Here is a 20,525-nt window from a genome sequence, read left to right on the forward strand (position 1 = left end):
TGTAGTGTAGTCTACCTCTCATCTATTCTACTGTAGTGTAGTCTACCTCTCATCTATCCTACTGTACTGTAGTCTACCTCTCATCTATTCTACTGTAGTGTAGTCTACCTCTCATCTATTCTACTGTAGTGTAGTCTACCTCTCATCTATTCTACTGTAGTGTAGTCTACCTCTCATCTATTCTACTGTACTGTAGTCTACCTCTCATCTATCCTACTGTAGTGTAGTCTACCTCTCATCTATTCTACTGTAGTGTAGTCTACCTCTCATCTATCCTACTGTACTGTAGTCTACCTCTGCCCTTTTCTACTGTACTGTAGCCTACCTCTCATCTATCCTACTGTACTGTAGTCTACCTCTCATCTATTCTACTGTAGTGTAGACTACCTCTCATCTATTCTACTGTAGTGTAGTCTACCTCTGCCCTTGTCTACTGTACTGTAGTCTACCTCTCATCTATTCTACTGTACTGTAGTCTACCTCTCATCTATTCTACTGTAGTGTAGTCTACCTCTCATCTATTCTACTGTAGTGTAGTCTACCTCTCATCTATTCTACTGTAGTGTAGTCTACCTCTCATCTATTCTACTGTAGTGTAGTCTACCTCTCATCTATTCTACTGTAGTGTAGTCTACCTCTCATCTATTCTACTGTAGTGTAGTCTACCTCTCATCTATTCTACTGTAGTGTAGTCTACCTCTCATCTATCCTACTGTACTGTAGTCTACCTCTCATCTATCCTACTGAACTGTAGTCTACCTCTCATCTATTCTACTGTAGTGTAGTCTACCTCTCATCTATTCTACTGTAGTGTAGTCTACCTCTCATCTATTCTACTGTACTGTAGTCTACCTCTCATCTATTCTACTGTACTGTAGTCTACCTCTCATCTATTCTACTGTAGTGTAGTCTACCTCTCATCTATTCTACTGTACTGTAGTCTACCTCTCATCTATTCTACTGTAGTGTAGTCTACCTCTCATCTATTCTACTGTAGTGTAGTCTACCTCTCATCTATTCTACTGTACTGTAGTCTACCTCTCATCTATTCTACTGTAGTGTAGTCTACCTCTCATCTATTCTACTGTACTGTAGTCTACCTCTCATCTATCCTACTGTACTGTAGTCTACCTCTCATCTATCCTACTGTAGTGTAGTCTACCTCTCATCTATTCTACTGTAGTGTAGTCTACCTCTCATCTATCCTACTGTACTGTAGTCTACCTCTCATCTATTCTACTGTAGTGTAGTCTACCTCTCATCTATTCTACTGTAGTGTAGTCTACCTCTCATCTATTCTACTGTACTGTAGTCTACCTCTCATCTATTCTACTGTAGTGTAGTCTACCTCTCATCTATTCTACTGTACTGTAGTCTACCTCTCATCTATCCTACTGTACTGTAGTCTACCTCTCATCTATCCTACTGTAGTGTAGTCTACCTCTCATCTATTCTACTGTAGTGTAGTCTACCTCTCATCTATCCTACTGTACTGTCGTCTACCTCTGCCCTTTTCTACTGTACTGTAGCCTACCTCTCATCTATCCTACTGTACTGTAGTCTACCTCTCATCTAATCTACTGTAGTGTAGACTACCTATTGCGCTTTTCTACTGTACTATAGCCTACCTCTCATCTATCCTACTGTACTGTCGTCTACCTCTGCCCTTTTCTACTGTACTGTAGCCTACCTCTCATCTATCCTACTGTACTGGAGTCTACCTCTCATCTATTCTACTGTAGTGTAGACTACCTCTCATCTATCCTACTGTACTGTAGTCTACCTCTCATCTATCCTACTGTAGTGTAGTCTACCTCTCATCTATCCTACTGTAGTGTAGTCTACCTCTCATCTATCCTACTGTACTGTAGTCTACCTCTGCCCTTTTCTACTGTACTGTAGCCTACCTCTCATCTATCCTACTGTACTGTAGTCTACCTCTCATCTATTCTACTGTAGTGTAGACTACCTCTCATCTATCTCTACTGTACGTGTAGTCTACCTCTCATCTATCCTACTGTACTGTAGTCTACCTCTCATCTATCCTACTGTAGTGTAGTCTACCTCTCATCTATTCTACTGTAGTGTAGTCTACCTCTCATCTATTCTACTGTAGTGTAGTCTACCTCTCATCTATTCTACTGTAGTGTAGTCTACCTCTCATCTATTCTACTGTAGTGTAGTCTACCTCTCATCTATTCTACTGTAGTGTAGTCTACCTCTCATCTATTCTACTGTAGTGTAGTCTACCTCTCATCTATCCTACTGTACTGTAGTCTACCTCTCATCTATTCTACTGTAGTGTAGTCTACCTCTCATCTATCCTACTGTACTGTAGTCTACCTCTCATCTATTCTACTGTAGTGTAGTCTACCTCTCATCTATCCTACTGTACTGTAGTCTACCTCTCATCTATTCTACTGTAGTGTAGTCTACCTCTCATCTATTCTACTGTAGTGTAGTCTACCTCTCATCTATTCTACTGTACTGTAGTCTACCTCTCATCTATTCTACTGTAGTGTAGTCTACCTCTCATCTATTCTACTGTAGTGTAGTCTACCTCTCATCTATTCTACTGTACTGTAGTCTACCTCTCATCTATTCTACTGTAGTGTAGTCTACCTCTCATCTATTCTACTGTAGTGTAGTCTACCTCTCATCTATCCTACTGTAGTGTAGTCTACCTCTCATCTATTCTACTGTAGTGTAGTCTACCTCTCATCTATCCTACTGTACTGTAGTCTACCTCTCATCTATTCTACTGTACTGTAGTCTACCTCTCATCTATTCTACTGTACTGTAGTCTACCTCTCATCTATTCTACTGTAGTGTAGTCTACCTCTCATCTATGCTACTGTAGTGTAGTCTACCTCTCATCTATTCTACTGTAGTGTAGTCTACCTCTCATCTATCCTACTGTACTGTAGTCTACCTCTCATCTATTCTACTGTAGTGTAGTCTACCTCTCATCTATCCTACTGTAGTGTAGTCTACCTCTCATCTATTCTACTGTAGTGTAGACTACCTCTCATCTATCCTACTGTACTGTAGTCTACCTCTGCCCTTTTTTACTGTACTGTAGCCTACCTCTCATCTATCCTACTGTACTGTAGTCTACCTCTCATCTATTCTACTGTAGTGTAGTCTACCTCTCATCTATTCTACTGTAGTGTAGTCTACCTCTCATCTATTCTACTGTACTGTAGTCTACCTCTCATCTATTCTACTGTACTGTAGTCTACCTCTCATCTATCCTACTGTACTGTAGTCTACCTCTCATCTATCCTACTGTAGTGTAGTCTACCTCTCATCTATCCTACTGTACTGTAGTCTACCTCTCATCTATTCTACTGTACTGTAGTCTACCTCTCATCTATTCTACTGTAGTGTAGTCTACCTCTCATCTATTCTACTGTAGTGTAGTCTACCTCTCATCTATTCTACTGTACTGTAGTCTACCTCTCATCTATTCTACTGTAGTGTAGTCTACCTCTCATCTATTCTACTGTAGTGTAGTCTACCTCTCATCTATCCTACTGTACTGTAGTCTACCTCTGCCCTTTTCTACTGTACTGTAGCCTACCTCTCATCTATCCTACTGTACTGTAGTCTACCTCTCATCTATTCTACTGTAGTGTAGTCTACCTCTCATCTATGCTACTGTAGTGTAGTCTACCTCTCATCTATTCTACTGTAGTGTAGTCTACCTCTCATCTATCCTACTGTACTGTAGTCTACCTCTCATCTATTCTACTGTAGTGTAGTCTACCTCTCATCTATGCTACTGTAGTGTAGTCTACCTCTCATCTATTCTACTGTAGTGTAGTCTACCTCTCATCTATCCTACTGTACTGTAGTCTACCTCTCATCTATTCTACTGTAGTGTAGCCTACCTCTCATCTATCCTACTGTACTGTAGTCTACCTCTCATCTATTCTACTGTAGTGTAGACTACCTCTCATCTATCCTACTGTACTGTAGTCTACCTCTGCCCTTTTCTACTGTACTGTAGTCTACCTCTCATCTATTCTACTGTAGTGTAGTCTACCTCTCATCTATTCTACTGTAGTGTAGTCTACCTCTCATCTATTCTACTGTACTGTAGTCTACCTCTCATCTATCCTACTGTACTGTAGTCTACCTCTCATCTATCCTACTGTAGTGTAGTCTACCTCTCATCTATCCTACTGAACTGTAGTCTACCTCTCATCTATTCTACTGTACTGTAGTCTACCTCTCATCTATTCTACTGTAGTGTAGTCTACATCTCATCTATTCTACTGTACTGTAGTCTACCGATCATCTATTCTACTGTACTGTAGTCTACCTCTCATCTATCCTACTGTAGTGTAGTCTACATCTCATCTATTCTACTTTAGTGTAGTCTACCTCTCATCTATCCTACTGTACTGTCGTCTACCTCTGCCCTTTTCTACTGTACTGTAGCCTACCTCTCATCTATCCTACTGTACTGTAGTCTACCTCTCATCTAATCTACTGTAGTGTAGACTACCTATTGCGCTTTTCTACTGTACTATAGCCTACCTCTCATCTATCCTACTGTACTGGAGTCTACCTCTCATCTATTCTACTGTAGTGTAGACTACCTCTCATCTAGCCTACTGTAATGTAGTCTACCTCTCATCTATACTACTGTAGTGTAGTCTACCTCTCATCTATCCTACTGTAGTGTAGTCTACCTCTCATCTATCCTACAGTAGTGTAGTCTACCTCTGCTCTGTCCTACTGTAGTGTAGTCTACCTCTCATCTATCCTACTGTACTGTAGTCTACCTCTCATCTATTCTACTGTAGTGTAGTCTACCTCTCATCTATTCTACTGTAGTGTAGTCTACCTCTCATCCATTCTACTGTAGTGTAGTCTACCTCTCATCTATTCTACTGTAGTGTAGTCTACCTCTCATCTATTCTACTGTAGTGTAGTCTACCTCTGCTCTGTTCTACTGTAGTGTAGCCTACCTCTCATCTATCCTACTGTACTGTAGTCTACCTCTCATCTATTCTACTGTACTGTAGTCTACCTCTCATCTATTCTACTGTAGTGTAGTCTACCTCTCATCTATTCTACTGTAGTGTAGTCTACCTCTCATCTATTCTACTGTAGTGTAGTCTACCGCTCATCTATTCTACTGTAGTATAGTCTTCCTCTGCTCTGTTCTACTGTAGTGTAGCCTACCTCTCATCTATTCTACTGTAGTATAGTCTACCTCTGCTCGGTTCTACTGTAGTGTAGCCTACCTCTCATCTATTCTACTGTAGTATAGTCTACCTCTGCTCTGTTCTACTGTAGTGTAGCCTACCTCTGCCCTTTTCTTGGTTTGTTCTGTAGAAATAGACACTCTGTCTATCAATAGAATATCATGTTTCCAATAGTTGGTTTCAAATGAATTATGTTGTCTCTTTAAGAGTCTTAATTCACATCATGTTTCTGTTTTAATTTCTAGGTGTCAGCAGATTCCGACCAGTCTGTGTCCTTCAGGCTGGAACAACTGACCAAGCTGCTCTACTCCATAGAAGAGAAGGTAATGTTTTAACACGATTCTAAACCCTAGGACCTGTCCCAAATGGCACCCTATTCCCTATATAGTGCACTACTATAGGGTTCATAGGGCTCTGGCCAAAAGTAACACACTATATATATATATAGGGTGTCATTTGGGAAGAAAATCATATTCTAAAATGAAAAACGTTATTTAATTTTTTGCACAAAGCTCATTCATTTTCTATATCTATCGATCTCTAACTAACCCTGGTGTAGGTGACCTCTGAGATGCTTGCTCAACATCTTTCCTGTTACATTTTGACTTACCCAGACCAGGGTAAAAACAGAGTCATGAGGAAGTAGTGTTCCTTTTCATATACTGTAGTTCCCTTTTTTTTCAGGCCAAAACAGCCGTGTTTGAGTGGGCTGGGTACGACGGAGGCCACAGAAGGTCTCTAATACCACCTATTACATTTGAAGTAAGTGAGCTTTAAATTTAAAAAATTAAAAAAAATAATATATATATATATATATATATATATATATATATATATATATACTATATATATATATATATATATATATATATACACTGCTCAAAAAATAAAGGGAACACTTAAACAACACATACTAGATCTGAATGAAAGAAATAATCTTATTAAATACTTTTTTCTTTACATACTTCAATGTGCTGACAACAAAATCACACAAAAATAATCAAAGGAAATCCAATTTATCAACCCATGGAGGTCTGGATTTGGAGTCACACTCAAAATTATAGTGGAAAACCACACTACAGGCTGATCCAACTTTGATGTAATGTCCTTAAAACAAGTCAAACTGAGGCTCAGTAGTGTGTGTGGCCTCCACGTGCCTGTATGACCTCCCTACAACACCGGGGCATACTCCTGGACAGTCTGTGGTGCAACGTGGCGTTGGTGGATGGAGCGAGACATGATGTCCCAGATGTGCTCAATTGGATTCAGGTCTGGGGAACGGGCGGGCCAGTCCATAGCATCAATGCCTTCCTCTTGCAGGAACTGCTGACACACTCCAGCCACATGAGGTCTAGTATTGTCTTGCATTAGGAGGAACCCAGGGCCAACCGCACCAGCATATGGTCTCACAAGGGGTCTGAGGATCTCATCTCGGTACCTAATGGCAGTCAGGCTACCTCTGGCGAGCACATGCAGGGCTGTGCGGCCCCCCAAAGAAATGCCACCCCACACCATGACTGACCCACCGCCAAACCGGTCATGCTGGAGGATGTTGCAGGCAGCAGAACATTCTCCACGGAGTCTCCAGACTCTGTCACGTCTGTCACGGGCTCAGTGTGAACCTGCTTTCATCTGTGAAGAGCGCAGGGCGCCAGTGGCGAATTTGCCAATCTTGGTGTTCTCTGGCAAATGCCAAACGTCCTGCACGGTGTTGGGCTGTAAGCACAACCCCCACCTGTGGACGTCGGGCCCTCATACTACCCTCATGGAGTCTGTTTCTGACCGTTTGAGCAGACACATGCACATAAGTGGCCTGCTGGAGGTCATTTTGCAGGGCTCTGGCAGTGCTCCTCCTGCTCCTCCTTGCACAAAGGCGGAGGTAGCGGTCCTGCTGCTGGGTTGTTGCCCTCCTACGGCCTCCTCCACGTCTCCTGATGTACTGGCCTGTCTCCTGGTATCGCCTCCATGCTCTGGACACTACGCTGACAGACACAGCAAACCTTCTTGCCACAGCTCGCATTGATGTGCCATCCTGGATGAGCTGCACTACCTGAGCCACTTGTGTGGGTTGTAGACTCCGTTTCATGCTACCACTAGAGTGAAAGCACCGCCAGCATTCAAAAGTGACCAAAACATCAGCCAGGAAGCATAGGAACTGAGAAGTGGTCTGTGGTCTCTACCTGCAGAACCACTCCTTTATTGGGGGTGTCTTGCTTATTGCCTATAATTTCCTCCTGTCGTCTATTCCATTTGCACAACAGCATGTGAAATTTATTGTCAATCAGTGTTGCTTCCTAAGTGGACAGTTTGATTTCACCGAAGTGTGATTGACTTGGAGTTACATTGTGTTGTTTAAGTGTTCCCTTTATTTTTTTTGACCAGTATATATATATATACAATAGTCAAAAGGCATTTTCAGAACTTTATGACATATCAAAAGCAAGATTTAGAAAGAAACTTGACTGAAACAAAGGGATTTCTCTCAGTTATCATTGGGGTAAACTCAATGAGTGTATTTGAATGGACAAAGGCATCGACCATGTTACACCATTAATATCTATGTGAAGCTAAGGAAATCATATCATTGACACTCTACATAACATGCGTAGCTAGCTCCAGGCTAGTTCCAGGCTAGCTCCAGGCTAGTTCCAGGCTAGCTCCAGGCTAGTTCCAGGCTAGCTCCAGGCTAGCTCCAGGCTAGCTCCAGGCTAACTCTTCCCCCTCTCATTGAGTATCAAGTTGATGGCCAACCATTGTAATGCAGGCTGACAATAGCAACTAAATCATACTTAGAACTTCTTGTTTAAAAATTAAAATTAATCAATACAGTAATATGATAACTGTATGTAAAATATTTACATTTAACATAAGCATTAACATTTAGTATTTTCAGCAGATTCTCTTATCCAGAGCGACTTACAGTTAGTGCACTCATCTGAAGATAGCTAGACGACACAACCATATCACAGGATACGAACAACCCCATTTTAATACACATAAAATATATGAATAAAACATGTCGGAACAGTCATATTTTACACATGAAGCTACCAATAGGAATTATTTCAGATTTTTTTTTAAATACACAAAAATGTGCAAACATTTGTGGATATAACGTTTTGGAACGAATCTCTTCAAATTATCTTTGCACGGTTTAATTGTACAAGGACAGGTTCCTTTTGTGAACATGTGAGGTCGTGGTCTTCTTTGCAGGTCAAATCAGAGTTGCTTGGTCTCACAACCAAGATGTTCCTCAAGGTGGATGTGGAAACTGGGAAGATCTACTTCAAGAAATCTAAAGACGGACCAGAAGACAAATACTTTGTTCACAATAAAAGTCAGTACTCTATTCATGATAAAATCCCAGAGAATTTAATTTAAATTTTACTTTCTTTATTGTATCTAAGTCTTCGTCCCAAATGGCACCTAATTCCCTATATAGCGTTCTACTTAGTGGTGTCATTTGGGAGACAATCAAAGACACCAGTTGATATAGGTCTAATCTATGTCATGTCAAGTCTTACAGCTCGTGAAATCCCAGAAGGTTGCCAAGCTGGTGATCATGGTGGAAACAGAGAAGGAGAAGACTCTGAGGAAAGAGTTTGTCTTCGACGACACAAAGGTAAAGACCTCCAAAGTTATTTGGTGTCGAGCTATGTTTTCATGTTAACTGTATGTTGTCCCTCTGACGTCTGTCTGTGTGTCACCAGAAAAGAGAGGGGTTCTGTCAACTCCTTCAACAGATGAAGAACAAACACTCAGACAAGCCTGAGCCAGATATGATCACTGTGTTCGTTGGCACCTGGAATATGGGTAAAATGGCTGCCTTCAATGTCTACATTTACCTGGAATACATAATACATTTTACATAGTGTTATAGTTGGTTTCTAATAAATACTCTATTGGAGTGATTACACACCACCGTGGCCCGAAAAGGTTTTTGGGAAGGAAGATCTTTAATATATTTTTAGATTTGTATTACAAACCGTTTTAAAAAAAAATCAAGATGAAACTAGTCATTTCAAGCTACATGCTTCCTGTAAGACCCTATAGAATGGTAAGGAGGAGGAGTCTATTGTGTCCGGAAGCGACATCACCATTCATTTTCTATTTTCAGGGTTCACTCAAACATCATTTGAAGATTTGTTTTACAGCTGATCTCGGGATTGTACTTTATATCGATTCGTTGTCCTTAAATATAAATCATCGGATGTATTCGTTTCAGTCTCTGAATTGTTAAATCAAACTTTTCACCACCAACTCCTGAAGTCAGGGCATAAAAACGACATTATGTCTCCTGCATGGGCGCAGAACCACTAGGCCCGAGCTCGTTTCCCCCGGTTTTCCTTGGCTAAACTAGCTGGCTAGCTGAACTATGCTAGTTTTCGTCCTCATTGCCAAACTTCCTCATTACTGCACCCTCAATTTCAAAACTCCTTTGCTAGTTATACAATCATGTAACTAAGAAATGTGCTGTAAAGAAACTTGGAAATTATTGATTGTTTTATTGTTTTGTTGAATCGTCATGACTGGTTCGAGATATCTGTCGTAAGACAACGGTGCCGAAGGATATCGTTGCTAGTTAACGCCGATCCAAGTTCAGTTTTGAGATTCACCCACGTCATTGACGTAGGATTAGTCGGACACTTAGGACTGGTCTTGGAACTGTGACAACGGGCATCCTCTCCCCGCTAGGCTCTATGGGATAGAGAACACCATAAGGAGTATAATGACTCTTAAGATGTTGTCCGTATCAATTACGCTTCACAGATCATAGGGTCTTTTTTTTGTGTGAAACAAATGTAAAAATCATGTCAAACATCCTTCCTCACAATTAAGTTTCTATGTGAGAATTGCCAGAACAATCTCGGATACCAAAAATATTTTTGGGGCCACGCTGGGATGGAATCGTCCATTGATCAATATCGATATTGTTGTTTTTTAGCTCACTGGATAATTGTTTTGCTGAATGACTCAACAACTAGCTACACATTTCCTAATTGAAATAAAAAAGAGATTGATTGATTGATTGATTGATTGATTGATTGATTGATTGACTGATTGATTGATTGATTGATTGATTGATTGACTGATTTATCATTATCTCTCCCAAGGGAACGCCAGTCCCCCCCATAATATAGCATCGTGGTTCCAGTGTAAGGGTCAGGGCAAGACCAGGGACGATACGGCCGATCACATTCCTCATGACATCTATGTGATCGGGACTCAGGAAGATCCCCTGGGGGAGAAGGAGTGGATAGACACACTGAAGAGTGCCTTGAGAGGAACCACCAACATCAGCTTCAAACAAGTCAGTTACTATCTCAATAAGTTATTTTCATGATTCCTTGCACCAATTGGAGAAGAAGGCCTGAGGGGAGGGACCTTCAAATCAAATGTATTTATATAGCCCTTCTTACATCAGCTGTTATCTCAAAGTGCTGTACAGAAACCCAGCCTAAAACCCCAAACAGCAAGTAATGCAGGTGTAGAAGCACGGTGGCTAGGAAAAACTCCCTAGAAAGGCCAGAACCTAGGAAGAAACCTAGAGAGGAACCAGGCTATGAGGGGTGGCCAGTCCTCTTCTGGTTGTGCCGGGTGGAGATTATAACAGAACATGGCCAAGATGTTCAAATGTTCATAAATGACCAGCATGGTCAAATAATAATAATCACAGTGGTTGTAGAGGGTGCAACAGGTCAGCACCTCAAGAGTAAATGTCAGTTGGCTTTTCATAGCCGATCATTGAGAGTATCTCTACCATTGCTGCTGTCTCTAGAGAGTTGAAAACAGCAGGTCTGGGACAGGTAGCACATCCGGTGAACAGGTCAGGGTTCCATAGCCGCAGGCAGAACAGTTGAAACTGGAGCAGCAGCACGGCCAGGTGGACTGGGGACAGCAAGGAGTCATCATGTCAGGTAGTCCTGAGGCATGGTCCTAGGGCTCAGGTCCTCCGAGAGAGAGAAAGAAAGAAAGTGAAAGAGATAATTAGAGAGAGCATACTTAAATTCACACAGGACACCGGATAAGACAGGAGAAATACTCCAGATATAACAGACTGACCCTAGCCCCCCGACACATAAACTACTGCAGCATAAATACTGGAGGCTGAGACAGGAGGGGTCAGGAGACACTGTGGCCCCATCCGATGATACCCCCGGACAGGGCCAAACAGGCAGGATATACCTTGGATCTTCTCCTCCAGTACGGTTGAGGAGGCAAGAGATAGGATTTGAGGAATCGAGGGAAGAGGATTTGAGATAGGGCCAGTGTCTCAGTCTCAACACTCAGAGCCAGTGTCTCAGTCTCAACACTCAGAGCCAGTGTCTCAGTCTCAACACTCAGAGCCAGTGTCTCAGTCTCAACATTCAGAGCCAGTGTCTCAGTCTCAACACTCAGAGCCAGTGTCTCAGTCTCAACACTCAGAGCCAGTGTCTCAGTCTCAACACTCAGAGCCAGTGTCTCAGTCTCAACACTCAGAGCCAGTGTCTCAGTCTCAACACTCAGGGCTAGTGTCTCAGTCTCAACACTCAGAGCCAGTGTCTCAGTCTCAACACTCAGGGCCAGTTTCCCAGACATACAGTATATGAAGCTTGGACCTGAACTAAAGAGCACTTTCAATAGAGATTCTCCATGGAGCAAGCTTTTCAGTGTAGGACAAGGCTTAATCTGAGTCCAGGAAACCCACCGTTAAAGTACAGTTGCTTGTATCTCCTTATTCCTACACTGGTTTGAGGTTGGGTTACATTACAAATGACAGTGGCCCATTTAAATATAGTTTGTCAGATGGTAATAGAGTCGACCATAATAAATGGTCAAGGTATCATTATTATGTGTTTTCATTTTGTTCAGATAGCCACCCAGACCCTATGGAACATCCGGATTGTTGTGCTAGCCAAGCCTGAGCACGAGAACAGAATCTCACACATCTTCTCAGACAGCGTCAAGACAGGGATCGCCAACGCTTTGGGTAAGTCCCATCAACTCACTGCAGTCCCATCAACTCACTGCAGTCCCATCAACTCACTGCAGTTCCATCAGCTCACTGCAGTCCCATCAGCTCACTGCAGTCCCATCAACTCACTGCAGTCCCATCAACTCACTGCAGTTCCATCAACTCACTGCAGTCCCATCAACTCACTGCAATTCCATCAACTCACTGCAGTTCCATCAACTCACTGCAGTCCCATCAACTCACTGCAGTTCCATCAACTCACTGCAGTCCCATCAACTCACTGCAGTCCCATCAACTCACTGCAGTTCCATCAACTCACTGCAGTCCCATCAACTCACTGCAGTCCCATCAACTCACTGCAGTCCCATAAACTCACTGCAGTCCCATCAACTCACTGCAGTTCCATCAACTCACTGCAGATCCATCAACTCACTGCAGTTCCATCAACTCACTGCAGTTCCATCAACTCACTGCAGTCCCATCAACTCACTGCAGTTCCATCAACTCACTTCAGTTCCATCAGCTCACTGCAGTCCCATCAACTCACTGCAGTCCCATCAACTCACTGTTTTCCCAGACATAGATTATAGCTAGTCCTGGATTAAAAAGCTTGCTCAATGCAGAATACTCTTTGAAATTGCTTTTTAGTCCAGGACTAACTATCTATCTGTGTCCGGGAAACGGGCCCTTTGATCAAAGATACATCCGTCCATTTATTTTTGTTTTTCCAGGAAATAAGGGAGCAGTGGGTGTTTCCTTTATGTTCAACGGTACTTCCTTTGGCTTCGTTAACAGTCACCTGACCTCAGGCAGTGAGAAGAAGATCAGGTGAGCTGCGGGACCAAAAAATATTTGAAAAAGTATTTTCTGAATATAAAAATCCTAAAGCATACTGAATAGCTGTGTCAAATGTAGACAATTTCCATGTTTTCCCAGACCTCCTGACCCCCTGGGAACCAGATTGCATTGAAAGCTAAATGATGTTAAATTAAAAAGTGTATTATTTCACAGACGTAATCTCAGTAGGTACTGAGATTTGGGATTTAAAATGAACAAATAAATACAGACCATTTTAATGTGGTATATGTCTGACCAGAACTCCTCTCAATTGTCTTGCATTGAGTAATACATGGAAAGATTTTATAAAATAAAAAACTATTCCACTGGCACAATATCAGTACATTTAACATCTCCTCAAAATGTATCTAAACTCTTAGGAGCTTTGGTTTGTTTATGCCCCAGTATTGTTTAGAATGTCTTGTTATTTGTGGTCTGTCTGCTCTATTTCCCGAGGAGGCTTTAAAAACCCCTAGAGTCTATTGAAGCATCGGTGCTTCAATCTAAATCCGTCAGTTAAAAAATAGAGATATCTGTTTGTTTACATGGGCTGCGTCTCAATCCACTGCATCCTCCGATGTCGTCCTTCCACATCTGCGGTGGAAAGTGGCAGAGCTACGGCGTTGTTTGTCGAACCAGTAGACATCCCGAAAATAGGTATTCTCACGAAAACGTCTGTAGCATCTGAACTAATCTGACCACTCTATAGAAAGGGGAGACTCTCTTGAACACGATGGTGTTCTACGTTTTGCTCTTTGACCACCCCATAAAGCCCCACGAGACTTGTCTGAAGTCGATAATGCTGATATGCCAATGTTTGTCTGTAGCATCTGAACCGTTTGGGTAACAAACTATTATGACCCCACTGTAGAAAGGATAGACCCTCACGAACAAGATGCTGTTCTCCGTTTCGCTCTACGAACCCCCACAAGTGTCATGGAATTCATCTAAAGCTAAAACAAATTAATGGAATTATTTTATGTTCGTTTCTGTTTGATGAATAGAGAAACACAAAGATACGAGTCTGTATATTGCAACTACAAAAAAAATAGCTAAACGTGAAGAAAGAAAACACCATATCTCAACTTGAAACAAAACATTTAATTCCTCAACATTTGTTCTCTTGCCAGACGCAACCAGAATTACGTCAGCATCCTACGCTTCCTTAATCTTGGAGATAAGAAACTGAATCCTTTTGACATCACACATCGATTCACTCATCTGTTCTGGTTTGGGGATCTGAATTATCGAATCGAACTGCCATCCACAGTAAGTTATAAAGTTATACTTAGTTTAGCAGTTAGTTACCATTGGATGGGGAGATTGTGTTGTAGCTAATTCGAAGGGGGGGTAGCCTGACCGGGACTCAAACCTGGGTCCGGCGGCTGTCAACACGAACACCTTAACTGTTACTCCAAGAGATCTGAACCTTTTGACGAGTTTGTGTTGGGTTAAGGTTGCTACAGTATCAACAACTCTCTCAACTTAGTCTTCTCTTACTGAGATCATGACAGTATTACAAAAACTGGGGATAATATTGAGAGGAATTAATGTCAGGAGCTTGGTTTCCATCCAATTAGTGACAGATTTTCTTACAAATATTCTAAAAATCAGCATAAAAACAATAATTGTGCACATTTTTCCCCAACATAGATGTGGTTCCATCCAATTGACTTGTTGCAGATAAAGGGCTATGCGTGGTGACATAGTGCACATAAAAAACACAGTTTTGCGATTAAATTCCCATGTACCGAATATATATTTACTTTACTCGCATGAAAAGGTTGGATGGAAACCTGCTTTGTGTAATAGTGTCAGTGTAACCAACAAATGATTTCTGTCAACGTGCTTCTTGAATGTGTTAAGAAACAAGAGTGCAAGTTGTTACTTGCCCTCTTGTTAGCAGAACGTGGAGGACAGACCGCCTGGTGCATGAAACAGTGGTCCTATCCTAAATGGATCCCTTATCTGGTGCATTGCTTTTTACCTGTGCACCCTAAATGGCACCCTTATCCGGTGCACTACTTTTGACTTAAGCATCCTAATTTGCGCCCTTATTTGGTGCACTACTTTTAACCCGTGCCCTGGTCAAAAGTACTGCAATAGGGTGCCATTTGGAACACAGAGCCAGCATGCAGTTCCTATTCCCTATTTATCTGTTAGCGACAAGTCAGGCAAAACAGAGACAGTGCTGTACTGATGACGTCACCGGGCAGGAAAAAGAGAACAGCTACTTTGCATTGTGTTCCCTTAACAGGAAGCAGAGAGCATTGTGACCAAGATCAAACAGCAGCAGTACCAGGAACTGCTGTGTAGAGACCAGCTCACCATTGAGAAGGGAGAAGAGAAGGTGTTCCTACACTATGGTAAGACATGGCCACTAGCATAATCATACATTTCCATACAAAATCCTACATTTCCATACAAAATCATACATTTCCATACAAAATCAACAGTGATAAGAGTTAGTACAGATCTACAGTATGTTGGTATTGTAGGCTTAACAGCCATTATACTATTTTACACTATCAAGTGTCAACATTTTAAAGGGGCAGTGCAGTCAAAAACGAGATTTGCCTATGTTTTATATATATTTCTACACTATGAGATTGGGAAAAAATGTTATGAAATTGTGAAAATTATGATAATGCACTTTTAGTGTAAGAGCTGTTTGAAAAGACAGGGGGTTTAAGTTAATAGACTAATAACAAAGATAGTTTGCCCTCCTCTCTGCCAATAACAGCTGGTTTTCAGGTTACACATCCCTCCCGTTAGGCTCCTCCAAATAGGCCTCTCTCTCAGACCACTCCCAGACAGTCCCATTGTTGCTTGAGAAACTGCAATTTGCTAAGAAGCCATTTTTTGTTTAGTTTTGATAATTTTTTATTAAAACAATCACAATAAGGTACTTAATTGTTACCCAGAAATATTTCATATTGAGATAAAAACAGGTGCATTGGACCTTTAATAAAACCATTACCTAGTCCAAGTCATATGCTATTCTCATTGAAATTTAGATTAAAAAACACCCAGAAAATGTGTTTGTGTGGAGGTGCTGACTAACGGCGAATAAACTATAAACTATCACAATAAAGAAAGTCACACACTTCATGTAAACTCAGCAAAAAAAGAAATGTCCTCTCACTGTCAACTGTGTTTATTTTCAGCAAACTTAACATGTGTAAATATTTTGTATGAACACAAGATTCAAAAACTGAGACATAAACTGAACAAGTTCCACAGACATGTGACTAACATAAATGGAATAATGTGTCCCTGAACAAAGGGGGGGGAGGGGGCAAAATCAAAAGTAACAGTCAGTACCTGGTGTGGCCACCAGCTGCATTAAGTACTGCAGTGCATCTCCTCCTCATGGACTGCACCAGATTTGCCAGTTCTTGCTGTGAGATGTTACCCCACTCTTCCACCAAGGCACTTGCAAGGTCCTGGATATTTCTAGGGGGAATGGCCCTTGCCTTCACCCTCTGATCCAACAGGTCCCAGACGTGCTCAATGGGATTGAGATCCGGGCTCTTCGCTGGCCATGGCAGAACACTGACATTCCTGTCTTGCAGGAAATCACGCACAGAATGAGCAGTATAGCTGGTGGCATTGTCATGCTGGAGGGTCATATCAGGATGAGCCTGCAGGAAGGGTACCACATGAGGGAGGAGGATGTCTTCCCTGTAACGCACAGCGTTGAGATTGTCTGCGATGACAACAAGCTCAGTCCGATGATACTGTGACACACCGCCCCAGACCATGACGGACCCTCCACCTCCAAATCGATCCCTCTCCAGAGTACAGGCCTCGGTGTAACGCTCATTCCTTCGACGATAAACACGAATCCGACCATCACCCCTAGTGGGACAAAAAAGTGACTCATCAGTGAAGAGCACTTTTTGCCAGTCCTGTCTGGTCCAGCGATGGTGGGTTTGTGCCCCCATAGGCAATGTTGTTGCCTGTGATGTCTGGTGAGGACCTGCCTTACAACAGGCCTACAAGCCCTCAGTCCAGCCTCTCTCAGCCTATTGCAGACAGTCTGAGCACTGATGGAGGGATTGTGCATTCCTGGTGTAACTCGGACAGTTATTGTTGCCATCCTGTACCTGTCCCGCAGGTGTGATGTTCGAATGTACCGATCCTGTGCAGGTGTTGTTACATGTGGTCTGCCACTGTGAGGACGATCAGCTGTCCGGGATGGCTCCCTGTAGCGCTGTCTTAGGCGTCTCACAGTACAGACATTGCGATGTATTGCCCTGGCCACATCTGCAGTCCTCATGCCTCCTTGCAGCATGCCTAAGGCACGTTCACGCAGATGAGCAGGGACCCTGGGCATATTTCTTTTGGTGTTTTTCAGAGTCAGTAGAAAGGCCTCTTTAGTGTCCTAAATTGTCATAACTCTGACCTTAATTGCCTATTGTCTATAAGCTGTTAGTGTCTTAACGACCGTTCCACAGGTGCATGTTCATTAATTGTTTATGGTTCATTGAACAAGCATGAGAAACAGTGTTTAAACCCTTTACAATGCAGATCTGTGAAGTTAATTTGATTTTTACGAATTATTTTTGAAAGACAGGGTCCTGAAAAAGGGACATTTCTTTTTTTACATGAGTTTATAAACTCCCAGCAATTTAATTTACCAATGTTTCGGCATCACTTCCTCATTGAAATATGCAAAATGAAGCCTTTGAGATCAACACAACCAATCTTGACCTTTGATACCTTTGGATGTTTAATTTAATCTCCCCACAGATGAGGAGGAGATCACATTCGCGCCCACGTATCGTTTCGAGAGAGACACACGAGAGAAATATGCCTACACCAAAGCCAAAGCCACAGGGGTAGGTTTACTGTGTTTTCTCAGATCCCACTGGGCACACCGCATCATTTTAACGTCGAAATCTAACATAAAGAATAGGACTAAATCCAATCAGACTTTATTTAAAGTGTATTTAAAGTCTGGTTTTATTTAGACCTATTCTTTATGTTAGATTTTTTATTACGATGGAGACGTGAATCTAACATATCAATTATAAATTTGTAGACAAACTGGAATTAATGCCAGACTAAGTCAGTGTCACAGATGGAACTATCCAAGCAGAAGATACATCTCCTTCAAATGTTGATATTTGGTTGAGTTGACAACCAAACACAACTCAATATCCAGTTTGTCTTTATCCAGTTGGATTCACGCCTCCATCTCAACCAAAAATCTAAGTTAAAGAATAGGACTAAATCCAATCAGACTTTAAATGCACTGTAAATAAAGTTTGATTTAGCTCTATTCTTTAACATAGATCTTTCTGAATAGAACATATTAGTAATGATTAACTTGTAGACTCCATTTGAAATCAACCAAAGCTTGAAACCCTAGGTCTATGTGTATTGTATTGTCTATCTTTAGTTGAACCCTGGAATGAATTGAAACAAAAGCTGTGGATGATTTTGCCAATGCTATAGGCCTGATATATGACTGATATATGACTGATGGTTGCATTTTAATTTGCTCTGTTACACCTACCCTTTGGAATTACTTTGATAGCAACAGTGAATCCATTTAGTTATTAAGGGATCTCTCAATAATAATTCTCATGATAGCATATTAGTAGTAGTCAAGGATAACTATCAAAGCTAAGCAGGGCTGGTCTTAGTTAAAACCCTTGATGAGAGACCAAAGGGATAGCAGTGGTTAGATCAACTCTCCAGTAGGAGGTGCTGTAGATAGATCAACTCTCCAGTAGGAGGTGCTGTAATGTAGATAGATCAACTCTCCAGTAGGAGGTGCTGTAATGTAGATAGATCAACTCTCCAGTAGGAGGTGCTGTGGTTAGATCAACTCTCCAGTAGGAGGTGCTGTAGTTAGATCAACTCTCCAGTAGGAGGTGCTGTGGTTAGCTCAACTCTCCAGTAGGAGGTGCTGTAGACAGATCAACTCTCCAGTAGGAGGTGCTGTAGTTAGATCAACTCTCCAGTAGGAGGTGCTGTAGTTAGATCAACTCTCCAGTAGGAGGTGCTGTAGGTAGATCAACTCTCCAGTAGGAGGTGCTGTAGGTAGATCAACTCTCCAGTAGGAGGTGCTGTAGTTAGATCAACTCTCCAGTAGGAGGTGCTGTAGTTAGATCAACTCTCCAGTAGGAGGTGCTGTAGACAGATCAACTCTCCAGTAGGAGGTGCTGTAGACAGATCAACTCTCCAGTAGGAGGTGCTGTAGATAGATCTACTCTCCAGTAGGAGGTGCTGTAGGTAGATCAACTCTCCAGTAGGAGGTGCTGTAGACAGATCAACTCTCCAGTAGGAGGTGCTGTAGTTAGATCAACTCTCCAGTAGGAGGTGCTATAGGTAGGGCTACTCTCCAGTAGGAGGTGCTGTAGATAGATCTACTCTCCAGTAGGAGGTGCTGTGGTTAGATCAACTCTCCAGTAGGAGGTGCTGTGGTTAGATCAACTCTCCAGTAGGAGGTGCTGTAGGTAGATCAACTCTCCAGTAGGAGGTGCTGTAGTTAGATCAACTCTCCAGTAGGAGGTGCTATAGACAGATCAACTCTCCAGTAGGAGGTGCTGTAGTTAAATCAACTCTCCAGTAGGAGGTGCTATAGGTAGGGCTACTCTCCAGTAGGAGGTGCTGTAGATAGATCAACTCTCCAGTAGGAGGTGCTGTAATGTAGATCAACTCTCCAGTAGGAGGTGCTGTAATGTAGATCAACTCTCCAGTAGGAGGTGCTGCCCAACCTATTATTTAGTTTTTTACAGTGGCTATAACGATGATCTGACATTGTTTCAAAGGTAAAAATTCAACATATTTCATAGAAGTTTTGTCTATGTTGAAAAATGGTTACAATGATGACCTAATCCTGTGGTTTAAATTTCAAACCTCTGAACAACAGTTCCATGCCACAAACTGGTTGACACAACCAGTTTGTTGTATGGCACCAGCATGCCCTCATACAGTACAGTAAATATACATGATACAACGTTGATAGACAATTTTACAACACTCAGCAGTTAATTATTCTGCATCTCATCATAGCTGGGGACTCTCAGATGACTCAAGGCTTGTAAAAAACATTTTTTTATTTAACTAGGCAAGTCAGTTAAGAACAAAATTGTATTTACAATGACAGCCTAGGAACAGCTTGTCAGCTCGGGGATTCGATCTGGCAACCTTTCGGTTATTAGTCCAACGCTCTAACCACTAGACTACCCCACTAGACTACCCTGCCACCCCATCTTGCAGTCACAGTCACCACAACAGGGTCTCTGAAACCCCTATTTGAAGGTACTAGATGCTGAATTTTTGAAAGACTGAAATTAAAAGTTCACTATTTACATTTTTCTCCCTCACAGACTAAATACAATCTACCATCATGGTGTGATCGTGTTCTACGGAAGTCCTACCCCTTGGTGCATGTGTTCTGTCAGTCATACGGTGAGACTACTGCGATGATAATTGATTGATTGATTCATTGCAATAACCAATTAAATATGTTTCATTTTAGCTAATGTTATTACCAA

The 20,525-nt window shown here is 41.9% G+C and overlaps 1 protein-coding gene across 2 annotated transcripts in view; it reads left to right on the forward strand.

Annotated features, from left to right (window-relative positions):
• LOC106560606 (phosphatidylinositol 3,4,5-trisphosphate 5-phosphatase 1) overlaps nt 1-20,525 on the forward strand; it is a 67,252-nt gene that overhangs the window by 36,057 nt on the left and 10,670 nt on the right. For both annotated transcript variants that reach the window (XM_045687982.2, XM_045687981.2), the window contains exons 7-18: nt 5,465-5,542; nt 5,904-5,981; nt 8,433-8,556; nt 8,738-8,841; nt 8,930-9,032; nt 10,334-10,530; nt 12,072-12,189; nt 12,906-13,002; nt 14,142-14,280; nt 15,269-15,377; nt 17,767-17,855; nt 20,358-20,439. In XM_045687982.2, coding sequence (XP_045543938.2) covers nt 5,465-5,542; nt 5,904-5,981; nt 8,433-8,556; nt 8,738-8,841; nt 8,930-9,032; nt 10,334-10,530; nt 12,072-12,189; nt 12,906-13,002; nt 14,142-14,280; nt 15,269-15,377; nt 17,767-17,855; nt 20,358-20,439 — 1,318 coding nt within the window. The remainder of the gene's footprint in view (nt 1-5,464; nt 5,543-5,903; nt 5,982-8,432; nt 8,557-8,737; nt 8,842-8,929; nt 9,033-10,333; nt 10,531-12,071; nt 12,190-12,905; nt 13,003-14,141; nt 14,281-15,268; nt 15,378-17,766; nt 17,856-20,357; nt 20,440-20,525) is intronic.

This window comes from Salmo salar, chromosome 10 (genome assembly GCF_965601325.2).
Source record: "Salmo salar chromosome 10, fSalSal1, whole genome shotgun sequence".
NCBI lineage: Eukaryota > Metazoa > Chordata > Actinopteri > Salmoniformes > Salmonidae > Salmo > Salmo salar.